This window comes from Odontesthes bonariensis, chromosome 3 (genome assembly GCF_027942865.1).
Source record: "Odontesthes bonariensis isolate fOdoBon6 chromosome 3, fOdoBon6.hap1, whole genome shotgun sequence".
Classification (NCBI taxonomy): Eukaryota; Metazoa; Chordata; class Actinopteri; order Atheriniformes; family Atherinopsidae; genus Odontesthes; species Odontesthes bonariensis.
Genome location: NC_134508.1, coordinates 45,081,705 through 45,098,467, shown reverse-complemented (window position 1 = coordinate 45,098,467; position 16,763 = coordinate 45,081,705). Strand labels below are relative to the sequence as shown.

The 16,763-nt window shown below is 42.3% G+C and overlaps 1 protein-coding gene across 2 annotated transcripts in view; it reads right to left on the bottom strand.

The window, feature by feature from the left end:
* Nucleotides 1-16,763, bottom strand: part of LOC142377620 (contactin-2-like) — a 100,342-nt gene that overhangs the window by 23,958 nt on the left and 59,621 nt on the right. For both annotated transcript variants that reach the window (XM_075461916.1, XM_075461917.1), the window contains exons 7-14: nt 15,656-15,758; nt 15,267-15,448; nt 15,019-15,155; nt 12,129-12,258; nt 11,771-11,921; nt 7,629-7,756; nt 5,941-6,116; nt 1,100-1,220 (exon numbers count right to left, since the gene is read on the bottom strand). In XM_075461916.1, the coding sequence (XP_075318031.1) occupies nt 1,100-1,220; nt 5,941-6,116; nt 7,629-7,756; nt 11,771-11,921; nt 12,129-12,258; nt 15,019-15,155; nt 15,267-15,448; nt 15,656-15,758 (1,128 nt within the window). The remainder of the gene's footprint in view (nt 1-1,099; nt 1,221-5,940; nt 6,117-7,628; nt 7,757-11,770; nt 11,922-12,128; nt 12,259-15,018; nt 15,156-15,266; nt 15,449-15,655; nt 15,759-16,763) is intronic.

Genomic DNA, 16,763 nt, shown 5'->3' with positions numbered 1-16,763 from the left:
CAGATTAATCTACCCAACAGTATAAATAGCAGTAAAATAACTTCTTTATTAAGGCTTGTTTTACATTTTCCATGATGACATTTTATAATGAAATGTTTGGTTTAAATCTGTTTGTCTGACACATTTATTTTGTCATTTAATATGGTTTTAACCAGAAAAAAAGTTTAGATTAATATTTTAATCAATTAATTCATATTTTACAGTAGTTTTCTGTCTTGAAGCCAGTAAACAGGGTTACAGATGCATGTATTCAGTTCACATGAGAAATATAGAATAATTAGGTCTTCTACAGAAAAGAAGAACTGATCCCGGCTCATCAGTCAAAGCATCTACAGCCACATATTTCCCTCCAAGTCATTTAAAGCTTCTTTAAAACAATTTATTCAGCTCAGCTTTGCCATTCAGCTCATTGTCCATCTGACACCAGAGAGAACAGACAGACTGAATGACATCTTCTACAGATGGAGTGTTTGGGACAACAGGAGTAAGTCCTGGGAACAGACAGTAACGTCAGGCTCTGTTGGAGGATGTAGATCTGAAGGTAAGCTGGACCACTGGCATGATGAATTATAAAGGAGGACGAGGTAGCTGTCCTCTGCTAGCATGCAGGGATACCCTCTAAGATTTAAAACGGTGATAAATGTGTCTCTGCCGTTCCAAAAAAGAAAAATGTTGATAAAACACATCGTCAGTGAAGTGATCAATGCACATTATTGGTCAATATTTACCGAAAATTGCGTCGTTGTGTCAAAGTGACTGTTTTTGTGCTCCGTCCTGCTAAGACCCGTTCAGACTGACTGACAGCGCTGGGACGTTTGGAACTCCGGAGGCTCACATGAACCACGTGACACGCGACATCAAAGCGTGACGGAACTCTGAATCAGTCTGTAGCTCTGGTTAACACTGCACAGAATAAGACAAAGCTCACTCACTTCCCTTTTATTTCGGAAAAACTGCTTCCCCAGAATCTGCTGCTGGAAGTCCCACTGATCGCAGAAAAGCTGGATTCTGTTACAGATGCTCATTCAAGATTCCCCCTTTATGACTCTGGCAACTGTAAATGCAACACTTGTGAGAACACCCGCGTGATGGTTCTTACCTCGAACAACCAGTTTAGCTGAAGCAGAAGCGCTGTCCACGACAGTCTGAGCGGTGCAGGTGAACATCCCCGCCTGACTCAGCTCAACATTCACGACCAACAAGTCACCAATGATTTCCTTCTGTGGGGGACAGAAGAGGTGGACACTGTTGGACAGTTTCACTGACAGAACATGAAGAGTATGCCAGATAGGTTTCATTCAACTAACAGGGAGGAGCAGCAACATGGACTCAACCTTCCACCCTGAAACATACTCTGTTCAACATGTCCCTTTGGTGATACAACTCTAAATTGTTTCCTTTCATGGTTATCAATCAGTCACTTTGAGTTAGTTCTCAAGCAAACACATACAGGTGAGTCTACATCATCTGTTTAATAAAGAAAGGAGAGCGATGATGAATCCTGCAGGCTCCACAGACGGATCCATTTGAATTAGGAAGACAACCTTGGTCAGAATCTTTAATGGCACAGCGGATTCACCAGTGGAACATGTTTCCTCGTTCACATGTTTGTGTGGAGGTTGCTGCAGCACACTGGGTCCCACATTGTGTCCACATCTTCAGCACAACATGGAGCTAGTTTCCGATGTGTGCCGACTCCACCGGTGATGCTCACATCTCTCCGGGAGAGAGGAGAGCGACTCAGTGATGAACGTGGAAATATCTGGGTTTGGGCGCGATGCATCAAAGTTTTCATGTGCTGATATACAGTGCCTTGCGAAAGTATTCGGCCCCCTTGAACTTTTCAACCTTTTGCCACATTTCAGGCTTCAAACATAAAGATATAAAATTTTAATTTGTTGTGAAGAATCAACAACAAGTGGGACACAGTTTTGAAGTGGAATGAAATTTATTGGATGTGTCAAACTTTTTTAACAAATAAAAAACTGAAAAGTGGGGCGTGCAACATTATTCGGCCCCTTTACTTTCAGTGCAGCAAACTCACTCCAGAAGTTCAGTGAGGATCTCTGAATGATCCAATGTTGTCCCAAATGACTGATGATGATAAACAGAATCCACCTGTGTGTAATCAAGTCTCCGTATAAATGCACCTGCTCTGTGATAGTCTCAGGGTTCTGTTCAAAGCGCAGAGAGCATCATCACAGCCCTTTTACAGACAGCCGTTTCGCTTCCTATTCACCCCATTATACAAAATTTGGCTGCAGTTCAGTTGATTTTCTCTGGGGGCGCTGGCGAGCGAGTGCAGAATGATCATTGGCCATAGGGCTGGCGCTAATAACTCAAAAAATGTCCCCGCTAGCGGCTGAAACCTGAAAATATTACTGTGATTTGGATGTGGATTTATATCGAAAGTACAATAACCTGGGAGTTATAGCTTTCTGTTTTCTTACAGGTCTGGCATTTGCGAGTCAGTCTCCGCTAGCATCTAGCTAACGGAATCTGAAGAACGCACGGCTGATTACGACCGGCTGCTTTACGGCACTCGTCCACTGTGCCAGAGTGCTAACTTGGTGCCGCTAACAACAACCAAAGCTAAACCAGAGGCCAGTCAGAGAGTATGTAAAAGGGCTGTGCTGAAATCTGTAACTATTTGAGCTAACACCTCTCTGCTAGCTCAGCGCTAGGACTGACCATGCCGTAAAGTGATGCCACATGCGTGACGTCACTCGGGATGCAATACTGACAATAAATGTGTATTTTAAACAAATCTAGTGAGTCTAAAAAATCAAACCAAGTGCCGTTTGAAAGGATAATTTATCCTGCCTTTAGGAAAATTAAAATGAAAAAATATAAAAAAATTCTATCCAAAGCAATGGCTGCATCTAAGGTGGATCTCATAGTACCACATTCATTCTGACTGCTCTGCACTGCTTCGTTGGCGCCGCCCTAGAGTGCAGTACCACCCGGAAAAAGCCGCCAGCTTTCTCTCTCCTCATAATAGAAACTCTCTGGCATCATGAAGACCAAGGAACACACCAGGCAGGTCCCAGATACGGTTGTGGAGAAGTTTAAAGCCGGATTTGGATACAAAAAGATTTCCCAAGCTTTAAACATCCCAAGGAGCACTGTGCAAGCAATCATATTGAAATGGAAGGAGTATCAGACCACTGCAAATCTACCAAGACCCGGCCGTCCCTCTAAACTTTCATCTGGAACAAGGAGAAGACTGATCAGAGATGCAGCCAAGAGGCCCATGATCACTCTACAGCTGAGGTGGGAGTCTGTCCATAGGACAACAATCAGTCGTACACTGCACAAATCTGGCCTTTATGGAAGAGTGGCAAGAAGAAAGCCATTTCTCAAATCCCAAACATGTGGAAGAAGGTGCTCTGGTCAGATGAAACCAAAATCCAACTGTTTGGCCACAATGCAAAACGATATGTTTGGCGTAAAAGCAACACAGCTCATCACCCTGACCACACCATCCCCACTGTCAAACATGGTGGTGGCAGCATCATGGTTTGGGCCTACTTTTCATCAGCAGGGACAGGGAAGATGGTCAAAGTTGATGGGAAGACGGATGGGGCCAAATACAGGACCATTCTGGAAGAAAACCTGTTGGAGTCTGCAAGAGACCTGAGACTGGGACAGAGATTTATCTCAAGACAAGACAATGATCCAAAACATAAAGCCAAATCTACAATGGAATGGTTCCCAAATAAACGTATCCAGGTGTTGGAATGGCCAAGTCAAAGTCCAGACCTGAATCCAATCGAGAATCTGTGGAAAGAGCTGAAGACTGCTGTTCACAAACGCTCTCCATCCAACCTCACTGAGCTCCAGCTGTACAGCAAGAAGAATGGGCAAGAATTTCAGTCTCTGATGTGCCAAACTGATAGACATACCCCAAGCGACTTGCAGCAAAAGGTGGCGCTACAAAGTATTAACGCAAGGGGGCCGAATAATATTGCACGCCCCCCTTTTCAGTTTTTTATTTGTTAAAAAAGTTTGACACATCCAATAAATTTCATTCCACTTCACGATTGTGTCCCACTTGTTGTTGATTCTTCACAAAAAATTTTAATTTTACATCTTTATGTTTGAAGCCTGAAACGTGGCAAAAGGTTGAAAAGTTCAAGGGGGCCGAATACTTTCACAAGGCACTGTACATGGATAACAGTACATACAAAACTGTCAGGAAATTCAAATCTAAACATAACAATGTGAGGCAACATGAAGTTCAATGTTGAAGACATCAGATCAGTCTTTATATCTTCAGAACAGACGCCTTTAACTTTGGAACTTTTCAAGCAAACTTATAGCAGTTTGCAGCATGAAAACATTCCTGTGCAGCTGGCTGTACGCTTTAAACCACAGGAGAAGAAGAAGAAACCCCAAATATCCCCTGTCAGGACTCTGGTGTCAACGCAAACTTGAGGTTTTGGCGGTTTGGGATTTAGAAAGGAAATTCTTAAGCAACTAAAAAAAGTGCAGAGTAAGTCAGAGAGCTGGCACACCAGCCCTAACACGTCTACCATCATTCCACTGGGAGCAGACCCCATGTTCTGACCATCTAACTCATGGAAAAGTTCTGCTGCAGCCCAACCTCTGAGGAGGCAGCCTGTGGGCAACAATTAGAGCTACCACTGGCCTGAAGTTCGCAAAAGCACACGTCAGCGGAGTCAAAAGAGTAGTTTGGGACACCTTTAATGCTCGTGTGCAGGAGCTTCTTTAAAGTATTTGTACTTGATGACTGTTAAGAAGTCGAGACAGAACAGATTATAGAAACTTTTGATTGCGTGCAGGGATTAGACACATTGGGTTTTTTCTGCTGTCTTTGCTTTGTTGAAATGTTTTTCATCAACACTAACTGGCTTTTGAGAGATGGAGGAATGAAATGATCCAACAGCGATGCCAACTAAGGAGGGACGGGAGGAAGTTTGTTGAGATGGAAATAACAGTCTCAACCCAAAAAGACATTTTCTTTTAGACATTGTAAAGATCAAATTGAGACATTTTAAATAGCCATAAAGGCCAGACTCCTTTTAAAGGAAGAATATGAGGGAACAAACACCTGCTCGACTCGTCATGGTCTAAAATCTCCAATTCTCCAAGTGAGTCTCCTGAAGGAAAGCCCTTCACACACTTATCACTGCCATGGAAGATTGATTGGGAAATGTTGAGGACTGTTAGAGAAATGTCTGGTGCAGTAATTCTCTAACATACCCAAAATGTCCATTACAGTTTTTCCAGTTCAACGATGCTCAGATCTTGTGGTGTGGCCGTGGTCTCACACAGCTGCTGACCCACTGTCAGCCATCAGGACCCCCGGGTCAGACTCAGCCTGGTGGCCAGCTTGTGTACCTTCATCAGTTGCAGACAGAATGTCCTTTTTGTCTCCTTACATTTGGTGCCAGACGTTCATAAGGATGAGATGTTGAGATGAATTCATGGAAGTCTAATTAAAGGCGTGGCTCACTTTGCTGACATCATGTGACCCCCTGCTTCTGGTAGTTCAACCCCTTCCACCGTGATCCTCTCTTTTGACTAAAGTCTTCACCATCTTGATCACACTAAGGAAAAAATACTCAAATCCTGTTTGTTCTTTCCACCACTGTGGATTACGGAAAATTGCTTTACTGCTTTTAGAACAAACACCAATCAATTGTTTGATCTGTTGGAGGGAGCAAAAAGCAAAGATGAAACCATAAACTCTGATTTATCTACCTCAGTGGATGAAGAAAAACACCACTGATTAGAAAAACTGCTGAAGTGCTTTTATTTGCTGTCTGATGTTTGGAAGCACTGATGGAACTAAAAGACAGAGCTCAACAGTGATGGAACCAAACCATCTGCCTGCTGTAGAACACACTGCAGTGCAGTAGAAATGTTCTATATTCAGGGCTGAACATTAGGAGGCATCCAAAGAACAGCACTCACCCCCTGCACCCTGTGGTACGGTCCTGCAGAGGTTTCCAGGTCCAGCAGGACCCCATTGAGGGCCCAGGTGAAAGTCAGGTCCATGGTGGGGTCGTGGGAGGCGTGACACTGCAGCGTGACATTCTCCCCCTGATTGATGTCGGCGTTGGAGGGAGCTAGTGTAATCTTCGTGGCATCTGCAAGAGTAGAAAAACTTCCGATGAAAGCTAGCTGGAGAGCGGCTCGATTTTTCAGGAGAATGTTCCTTTAAATTTGAAACTTAACAAAGACAAAAATCCGAAATTTAGCTGGAATATCCAGCCTCTGTTAGACGCTGTCTTTCTGCTCACATCACTCTCAGAAAATGCAAAGACTTTTTTTTATTGAGCCGTTGCAGTTACATACATATAGTTTTTATAAAGATAAACATAAGCCCTCCCTCCCCTCCAAGGTGAGGGGCATCACCAAGTGTCAGCTGTATGTTGTAGTGTGTGGTGTTCCTCTGCTCACAACCTGAGAGCTTTCTCCTTCCAGTGGTTCCCAAACTGTGGTACGCGTACCCCTAGTGGTACGCGGAGGTACTGCAGGGGGTACGAGGCGCATGGGGAGTTTTTTTTTTTATTAAGGCGTCACACTTTTATGGAGGACTGTTTATGAAGGAGACTCCAGTTTTGTGATGAATGTTACATAAATTAGGCCTGTTAATGTATTCTTAAAAAAAAGAGAAATGTTACTTGTTTAAGTTAGATAACAAAGGAAGATTATTTTGATTTAGTATTTATACTATTTTGGTTTATTATTTACATTTCAAGAAAATGTTTTTTAATCTTATGTTGAATTCAACTGAGGTTAAAAAAAAGAGAGAGAAAGCCTGAGAATTTTATGTTCAAGTTAAGGATATTAAATAAAATGATTTTCATGTAATAACCACTGTGTTGCTCTACTTTTGGAGAATCATCGTACGCGTTGTATGTGTGAGGGGGTACTCGTGGTGTGACAAGAAGGCTCAGGGGGTACTCAGGCCAAAAAAGGTTGGGAAACACTGCTTTATCCGACCACATCTCCAGAGTGGAGGCTCTGGCTTTATTCATCCGGGCCGTAGATAGTTCAAGTAACCCTATGTCATGAAAGTACATTAACCATTTCCTCGTGCTAAGATCAGGAGGTGGTAACCATCTTTGTACTAGAAGCTTTTTGGCAGCTCAACAACAGTTTGCGCTGTTTCTCACTTCTCTGCAGCTGTGAATCATCATTAAGGAGAAGTAAGATTGGATCGCATGTTATGGCGGTGAAAATGCAAATATTTAAAAAATGATGGACAGAAAAATCCTAAAGAAATCAGGAAGAATTTGGATGGTTGATGGCTTACCAGAGCAAGTTGGTCTAATTGATGGTAGTTATTGTATTTTAACAATTTAAGTTGAACAACTTCTCATTAAACATATGTAGAACAAAGTTCTGTCAGATAACTCGACGTGTGCCACTGATTTACTGAGCTTGCTGTGGTTTGTCATTTAGTACATTTTCAATAACCTGGAACTTTCAAATTCCTCTTGTGGTTCTTAGAGTTAGAACAATTGAGGTCTCGTACATCAACACACAGCTAAAAAGAAGACCTAGATTTGGACTGTTTGCTTAATGCTGTGGTTTGCTACTTTGCGTTGTCCATGTGACAGCGGCTGTTCTGCATCAGTGTGTGTGTGAGGTACCTCTGACAGACAGGTGTCCGGTGCTGTTGGCTTTGCCCAGGTAGTTTTCAGCAAAGCAGGTGTACTTCCCCTCATCTGCCCTGCTGATGTTGTGGATCCACAGCATGCCGTCTGGGGTCACTGTGACTCTGAGAGGACACAAGAGAGCAGGGTCACAGACACACGAGTAAGGCCACCAACTCAATGAAAGAAAGACTTCCAGCATAACAGGCCATGCAGTCCAGTCCAACATTCAGACCTTTGCTTCAGATATATTCTGAGCATTGCAGGTGTCCACCCTCTGCCTGTCTGTCTGTCTTGTGGCAGGCATGTATTGGTATGCAGTACAATGTGAAGGTAAATGTATTGTCTGCATGCTGGAACCTTGGCCCATCTGCTCCAGATGCATCTCACTGCACATTCATTCTCCTCCTCTTGGAGGATTAGGATTATATTGTGAGGTATATGATTTCTTTGACATTCACTTCATTGCAGCCAGTACGAAGCAAAGATACCTCGTGTTTTGTCTCATTAATGCTGTACACATCCATTTCTGCATTTCAGGCCTGCAGCACATTAGCCACAGCAGTAGTTGTGTGTAATGTTGCACCGTGTATGTCTGGAGACTGTTTCCATCCTCTCCACAGTGAGTGGGGGGTGTGAGGTGGTCAAAGAGGCATGTTTGGAACAGCCTCCACATACATACAAAGGGTTAGTAAACTGTTCATCAGTCCACTGAGTGTATGACACGCAGCAGTGAAGCCAACCAGCATTATTTGGCTTTATTCTCAGTTAATTACAGCTGGGGTTATCCTCCTGAAGCTGGCTCTGGTCCAGATGTTCTGATCAGTATGCAGCTGTGTCACTTTATGCTTCGCTGAAAAAGAACCAGTTTAGATATTTATCCTGCTAATCCAAATCTGATTGTATTGCCATTTGCTGTTTGTTAGATTTAGCTCTAAATGTTTGCAATCACATCTCAGTTCTAACTATGATGGGTGACTAGTACAAGGACTACAGAACCCAGGCAAAACAGAACCAGCTGTACTGAGTGGGGACAGTTTTCTACAGAAAAAGTTCAAAGTTCAATTAGAAAAGGGTCCTCAGGGTCCTTTCTGCAGAAAGATAAGAGACAGACATGCAGCAGACACTGAGCACATACAAACAGCAGTGAACACAGCAGGATCCTTATTATTAACCTTCATTCATTCTGTCCCGGAGAGAGTTTAACCCAGGGGCGTCGCACCCGTAGGGGTGTTTCGACAACCCCACTTTTACAGCAAGGTGATTTCATCCCCCCCACATTTTCCAAAGGTAAACCCGTTTGCCCACCCTCGTAGTGCACCAACATACAAAATGGAGCGCACCTCAGCCCCCTTACGCTGCACGAAAAGGCATTGGTCAAACTGAACGGACATTCACCCAATCACAGACTGTTATCCGCAACCCGGCCGCCGGCCCGGGAAATTTCATATTAAGAGATGAACTACATTGTGAGACTTACGTGCCAGTCGGAGGTAGCGATGGGAAGTTCGGCTCTTTTCAGAGAGTCTCTGTCTCAGTTGAAATAAATGTCAGCTGCTGGACTGACTGACACAGACTGATGTGAATTGTTTATGGGAACGACATTCATTCTAGAAGTGTATGATTCAACTTGTTTGTTTTTTAAGGAGGAAGAAAATTGCAATTACTGATTATATCGAATCGCAATACTTGTAGAATCGCAATTATCAAGAATCGTGATACAATCGAATCGTGACCAAAGCATATCGTCCCACCCCTAGTAACTACAATAGTTACACTGCTCAAATCTGGATAAAATTATTTAAAAAACACTGTGGATTCATTAAAACCTCGTCTGGGATTTCTGAAACCTTATTTTGATTTGTGAAAATGCAGAACAGGCCCATCGTCATTTCCATTAATTTCAATGGTGAATATTGATTTAATGTATAAGCTTGTTTGTTATTATAAAGGTCTAAAAGTACAACTTTAGCCAAGCTACTTAAACTGACTAACCTACATGATCTAGTTTAATTTTATAGCAGCTGGGCTGGTAATTTATTTTAAAGTAAGTTAAAGCACAAGAATGGAGACAAATAGTTTAAGATTAACACAATATTGAGGTTTAACCAGGCTGTCTTATTTTGTGTAGGGACAGATAACAATGAAAAGACTTCTTTGTAAAGAAGCACAAGTCAGACCCAGATCAGGCCCAGACAGACCCCAGCCATGAAACCAGCAGCCCTGGCAGCCCCCAACCTGAAGCAGCCCAGGCAAGTCAGTGTGGGCAGACACAAGGAGCCAGGCTACCACCCCCAGGTCAGAGTATTCAAAGGCAGCTAAATGCATCTCCACTTTATAGAAGTGGAGCCTCACTTTGCCCAGATTGTTAATGTAAAGAGGGGGATGCGTATGTCCTGCTGGGGAGATATACCCCCCCCCACACACACACACACCCGCAAGCCACGCATCAGGAAACATAGTGATCAGAAGCTTACTCTTTTGGCGATCTATGGTGGGCTCAGGGCAATTATATCTATTCAAGAGTTTTCAATCAAGCCATGAAGTGCAGAGTTTTTTTCAGTAACTTTGTAGCCTACAGTAATTCCACGGTGATAACTCCGTGATAGTGATTAAATGTTACATTTTGTGATTAAAAAGGTGTAAATTATGATCCCGTACCTCTATTGTGAGGCTTGACCTTTTTATATACAGTCTATGGGCTTGATGTGGTGCTCATGTGCCACCCCTGGAACACCCCCACATTTAAAATCACTGCTCCGCCCCTGGTTTAACCTAAACTTTGTTCTTTCAGCTGACACACACAAGCACTGAGATGGTTACACAGAATCTGATGAAATCATCAGCAACACGTACAGTAATCCAAAACAGTGCCATGTCAACTGATCTCCCTCAAAAAAAAGTCAAAAGGTGTGTGTGTGACTGCTCTGACTGATGGTGATCTCCTGGATAGTAAGGTCCCCAATAATGATAAACCCCTCAGGTTTCTGAGACAGCATTTCAGAGCTTCAGCCTCCATCTTTCATTACCTCTGTTTAAAAAGATGGATCTTAAGTAAAACACTACAAGTACAATGGACTTCAGAACAGACAGATTAAAAGGAAATACAGATAAATTCAGCTCCGTATTCCATATTCAGCTATTCTATAAACCTAACATGGGCAACATAAATCACTGGAGTGGACTCAAAGGTCCACCAAGGAGCACCTATCACAGCTTGAGGTTGAAGCCAGTACAGTCATTGTGAAACTGTGGGCTGATCCCCGTACCAATGTTAAAATGATAAATTGGTGGGTAGCCAATAAATGATACTAAATGTTTTTGCTATTTGTCTGCCTTTAATATCAGTGAAATAATAAAATAAGCATTTAGAAAAAAATATCACCCTATCTTTGCCATCTTTGATTGAGCACAATTTTTTTCTTAAGAAATGTATCAACCAGCCTTTATCATAACCTTTCACATGAGAAAAAGTCTGAAACTATTGCCTCCTCAATGACTTTTCACCACCAGACTGGCCAAACACAGTGACCTTGTGAATAATGAATGGCCTGCTATGGAATTAGGCTGCTGCCTACTGGATGTTTCAGGCTGATCCTGTCGGTTTCAGGGCAAAGTCCATCCAACATCAGATGGATCATGCCATCTTTGTTGCTGAACAGGCCATTGCAGCAAGCTGAATATTGGCCACAATCATACTCCACCAAACCTTAACCATTCTCTTCTTAAGAATACTTGAAATGTAAAAAATATGGAACAATTGAAAGAAATGAAAACAGGCAATGTAAAAAAGGGACCATTATCCATTCTTTCTGAAGAAACACGGGGACAACATTTTGCCCCTCATTCATTTTTTCATGTGTGATGTCACCACATAAATGGTCATATCACCATGTGATCTTCACCCACCACCACTCACATCATAATTCAAACTAGCAGAAATACCTCAGTCTGCCTGATAGCCTTTGTTTAGTTGCTGATTTAATCCAAACTTTCTTCAGTTCACACTTCAAAGAGCCCCTTGAACTCCACATTGCCTCCAATGTAATCTTCTCTTATGAGCATCAGCTAAATGAATGGAATGAGTCTGAATGATGGACAGTGCAGCAGTCTTAATCCACTGGTAAGTGCTGGGCTACCTGCTGCTGTTAGTGAGCAGCTCCGTCCCACGGCTCCAGAACAGGCTGGGCTTTGGGGCAGCTCGAGGGCGACACTCGATCATCACCTGCCCCCCTCTAGCAGCTGGGATCAGTTTCCTTACTGGATTCAGCCTAAAATCTGGAGCTTGAACTAGAAGGAAGAAGCAAAATGAAGTATGGGGGAAGTCAGAATGCTGGTAATTTAAGGTAAGATAGTATCTTACCATCTTAACCTTTAACTTGAGTAAATATGAGCCATCATTAACTGTGCTTTTCTAATTGAAATGAGCATTGAACAGATTCTCTGATGTGGCAGCACTGAATTAAAGGAGGTGTTGCAGGGAAAGCGTCCTCCTACCTTGGACTCTTAGCTCAGCAGAAGAGTAGATTGTGCCATGCTTGTTTTCAGCTACACACTGGTACATCCCAGAATCCTCCAGGGCCAAGTTACTAATTTTAAGATGAACCCCATTCACCACCACCCGGTCCTGAACATCCCCCGGAAGAAGAACCATGGGAAGGTAGCAAATAAAGAGAGAGGGAAGAGGATGAATGGAAGCACAAAGGATGTGTGACGCAAAGCAAAATATTTAGTAAAGAGCTGTATTGACCATCAGCCAAACTGAGTAACCAAACCAGACAAACTTGATCTGTAAATTGACCATGAACCTATGCAGAACAAAGAGTTACTCACCACCTGAACAAGTTAAAATATGAAGCAACATCTGACACATAATATTCAGAAATATGGTTTCATCAGTTCAACATCACATGAAGGCACAAACTATAGTGCTTTCTATCTACATATGGCATGGGTCCCCTGTGTTGCACCATCACATCTCTACAGTAGTCAAAGTCAAATTTATTTGTATAGCACATTTCATGTACAAACAGTTCAAAGTGCTTTACATAAAATAAAAGCATTGCAGCAGGGAGTGCAAGAAGCATTAAAATAAATAAAAGAATATAAAGAGAAACAAATAAAATAAATCAAATCAATTTAAAAACAAGAAACAGTCCAGATAAGTTCAAAGATAGCGTGCAGATTTCCTGCATAGACACATGAGAACAGAAATGTTTTTAACCTGGATTTAAAAATGTCTCCATTTGGTGAAAGTTTAATCTCCACTGGCAGTTTGTTCCACTTGTTTGCAGCATAACAGCTAAATGCTGCTTCTCCATGTTTAGTCTGGACTCTGGACTGGACCAGCTGACCTGAGTCCTTGGATCTAAGAGCTCTGCTGGGTTTATATTCTCTGAACATATCACAGATGGATTTTGGGCCTAAACCGTTCTGGGATTTGTAAACCATCAGCAGGCTTTTAAAATCTATTCTGTGACTGACTGGAAGCCAGAGTAAAGATTTTAAAGCTGCTGTGATGTGTTCAGATCTCTTAGTCCGGGTTAAAACTCCAGCAGCAGCGTTCTGGATGAGCTGCAGATGTTTAATGCTCTTTTTGGGAAGTCCAGTTAAAAGAGCATTACAGTAATCGAGTCTACTGGAGATGAATGCATGGATGAGTTTCTCCTGGTCTTTTTGGGAGAGGAAACCTTTAATTCTGTTGATGTTTCTGAGATGGTAAAAAGCTGCCTTGGTGACAGCTTTGATGTGGCTGCTGAAAGTCAGATCTAGTTGAAATGATCCAGCATTCCTTCAACCGACTCTGCGCTCATTGTTGGTAACATAGCTATGGCCTCCCTAAACTGAGCACTTGTTTTCTCATTAATGTTCCTCTTCTTAACTGAGAAGCTGGTTGTTTGAACATTCTGAGTGATCAATAAATCGAATAAAATACAAATATGGTCAGACAAGGCCAAATCAATAACAACAACAGAAGAAATATCAACATCTTTAGAAATGAGCAGGTCCAGAATGTGACCTCGAAGGTGGGTTGGTTCTGTTACATGTTGCCACAAACCAAACATGTCCAGCACAGAAGAAAATTCTTTGGCAGTACCATCCGTCATATTATCTATGTGAATGTTAAAATCCCCGGTCAAGATAAAATGGTTAAAATCAGTGGAAGTAACAGAAAATAATTCAGAAAATTCATCAATAAAACTTGCCATGTGTTCAGGCCAAGAAGTCTGCTAAAAAGTTCAATTCCTAGTAGCAGAGAGCAGACAAACCACAGGGCCTGAAGAGAACCTCTCCTGTGCACAGGAGATTCTCCAACAAACATGGAAGTGCAGGATAAGGGAGGGTATTTATCTTGCTGCAGTCTGACTTTGTAACTAGGCCTCACTAAATTCTCCACTCCTACTTCTTTTTAATCTTGATGGATGACTAAATCAATTCATTTTCCATCCATCCATTTTCTATACCCGCTTAATCCAACTCAGGCTCACAGGGAGCCTATCCCAGCTGTCATTGGCTGAGAGGCAGGGCACACCCTGGACAGGTCGCCAGTCCATCACAGGGCCACACAGGTACGCTCCGGAGTACCCCGCTGAGAACCCACGCATACACGGGGTCAACAGGCAGAATCCACAAGAGTTACATCATCAGAATGTGCCAGGACCAATATTCTAACGATACTTAAGTGTCCGGTAGGTTTATATAGTTCAGTAAGAGCAGAGATACTCATTGCGCGGCTCGCGAGCCACATGCGGCTCCTCAAGCTCTAATTGGCGGCTCGCACTCGCATAGTAGCTTATAACAACAACAATAACAATACATTTTTTCAAATAACATACAATGAATACTGCACAGTATTAGGTATTTTCATTAAGTTTGCGTTTTTGTAGTATTAAGTATTTTTATTAAGTATTATTTAAGGCTTAATGGTGTTTCCTAAAGGGGGCTCTGTTAAACCTGGCAACGCAGCCCGCTTAACCCACCATCACACTTGACCGTAGTGCACGCTAGCTCCTTTAGCCAGCATGAGATGCAGGCACAATGGATCAGTTTTTAATTAAAAAAGGGCAAAAACCAGCACAAAAACCATGCCCATCTTAAATGTCTCACTATGATTACAACAACAAACTACAAATACAACATGAAGAAAGTCGAGGACATGCACGCCAGCTTCCGCTCATCCCAGTATTAAGGTGAATGTGGTCTTAATTGAAAATGTATTGGCTGTGTTGTTTCTTTTTTTGTGGAATGTTTTATATGTAGAAATGCATATTTGCAAAAGGGGACTTTAGTATGTTGTGGTAAAAGTGGCTCTTCCTTTGATTTTGCTGCCAATGTGGCTCTTGGGAAAAAAATAGTGAGTATCACTGAGTAAGAGCATTGTTGTTACCTGTGTGCTGAGTGGCTGACCGTTACGTAGCCAGCGTACAGACGGTCGGGGTTTTCCAGCAGCCAAACAGCTCCAGTGAAGTTCTGAGCTGATCTCCACCTCTGAATCACTCATCACTTGCAGCCAGTCCGGCTGAGCTGCAGGTGTAGAGGAGAAAAAAAGAGGGACAAAAATGAAAAGATGGCATCAAAAAAATTTGATTAAGGAAGTGGGTAGATACCACAAAAAACAGGAAAGTTTTTTCTCACCTTGCACACTAATGCGACCCTGGTATGTGTCACTGCCTTCTGAGTTGTAGGCCTCACACTCATAAATACCCTCGTCATCAAAAGAGAGATCTGGCAGTGAGAGGGTGGGACCTGATGGAGAGGTGCCTGCTTTAGATGGCATTAGACCATCCACCTTCCTCCATCGAATTTTTGGGACTGGACTATAAGAGGGAAAATACACAAGTTGAAGGTTAAAGTTCAATAAAGACAGAAGATGTGGAACAGCAGTTCCAAAGTCCGACGGTAAAGTTTGGAGGTTTTTTTCTTAAATAAAGGCTGTTCTATAGCAAAGATCAGGACCTTCTTTAGTCTGTATATGACACAACACAAAATAACTTCATGCTACTGTCTCTGAGGCGTAAACTTACTGTCCATAAGCAAAACACTCTAACAGGACATTATGTCCAGCTAGGCCATAGGTCTCTGCTGAGAAGCGCACTTTAATGCTTGGAGAGGACTTCCTGGGATTTGCTGAAATGAAAAAAAAAAAAAAAAGCAAAAATGAGTTGATGATCAATCTGTGTATTTCAATGGCCAATGCATGTGCTAACTACTCAGAGAGCGAGTTGCTGATATATCATGCTGATGTGATACTGAAGATCTATTTTCCACATTCTGCCTTCTCTTCTTCAGTGGGCTGCATTTAATACAATATGTATCCAGAGAAAAAATCCTCAGGTCCACAGGGATTCAACAGCATTGCTCCACAGACACTACTCAAAAATGACCTGCATTCATTTTTTGCTACATGAAGAATGTTGGCTCAGAGCAGTGTGAGCACAGATCCCAGACCTCCCCAAACACCTCCTCTTGTTCTGCTGGGGGACCTGAGCATGGTGGCTTATTCAGTTATTTGCAGTGCAACACAAGCAACACAATTCAGATAAAACTGATCAAAAACAGCAATTTAGTGAATACTTTTGCAGTGTCACTGTTTCGCAGGCACAAGACCTTTAATAGGTCACTACAGTCATTTTACAGCTCCAAATCTGGAAAAGCAGAGATGGCCTGAGAAATGAAAATGAAAGAAAGCAGTGATTCTTTCATTTACAGACACTGAACCAAAGATAAATCGTGCTTTTTTCCTCTCACCTTCATTTCATATGCTCTAACATGACACCACACTAGTGGCAGCCTGTTGCAGTTGCTATGAACAGCTGAGCTTTTTTCTGTGAAAATGATCGTTTTTTAATCATTTTCTATGCTGTTATGCATGTTATGATGCAAGAATTGGGATTTTTTTTTCTTGTCATTCATTTTCTACACCATCACAATTTTCTCCAAACTGGGGGTTGTAATAGTATAATAGTGATCGTATTTGAGGTATGCACTGTTGAAATGGTCTTCTTGGTTGCTATGCGCCGGCCTTATCGGCAGCAAGTCTGTGTAGCTCTCAATTTTTTTCATCGTTTATATCGATCTGTTTTTTATTTATATTTTGTTCCTTCGCCTGACTGCACCTCCACCTCTGCAGCA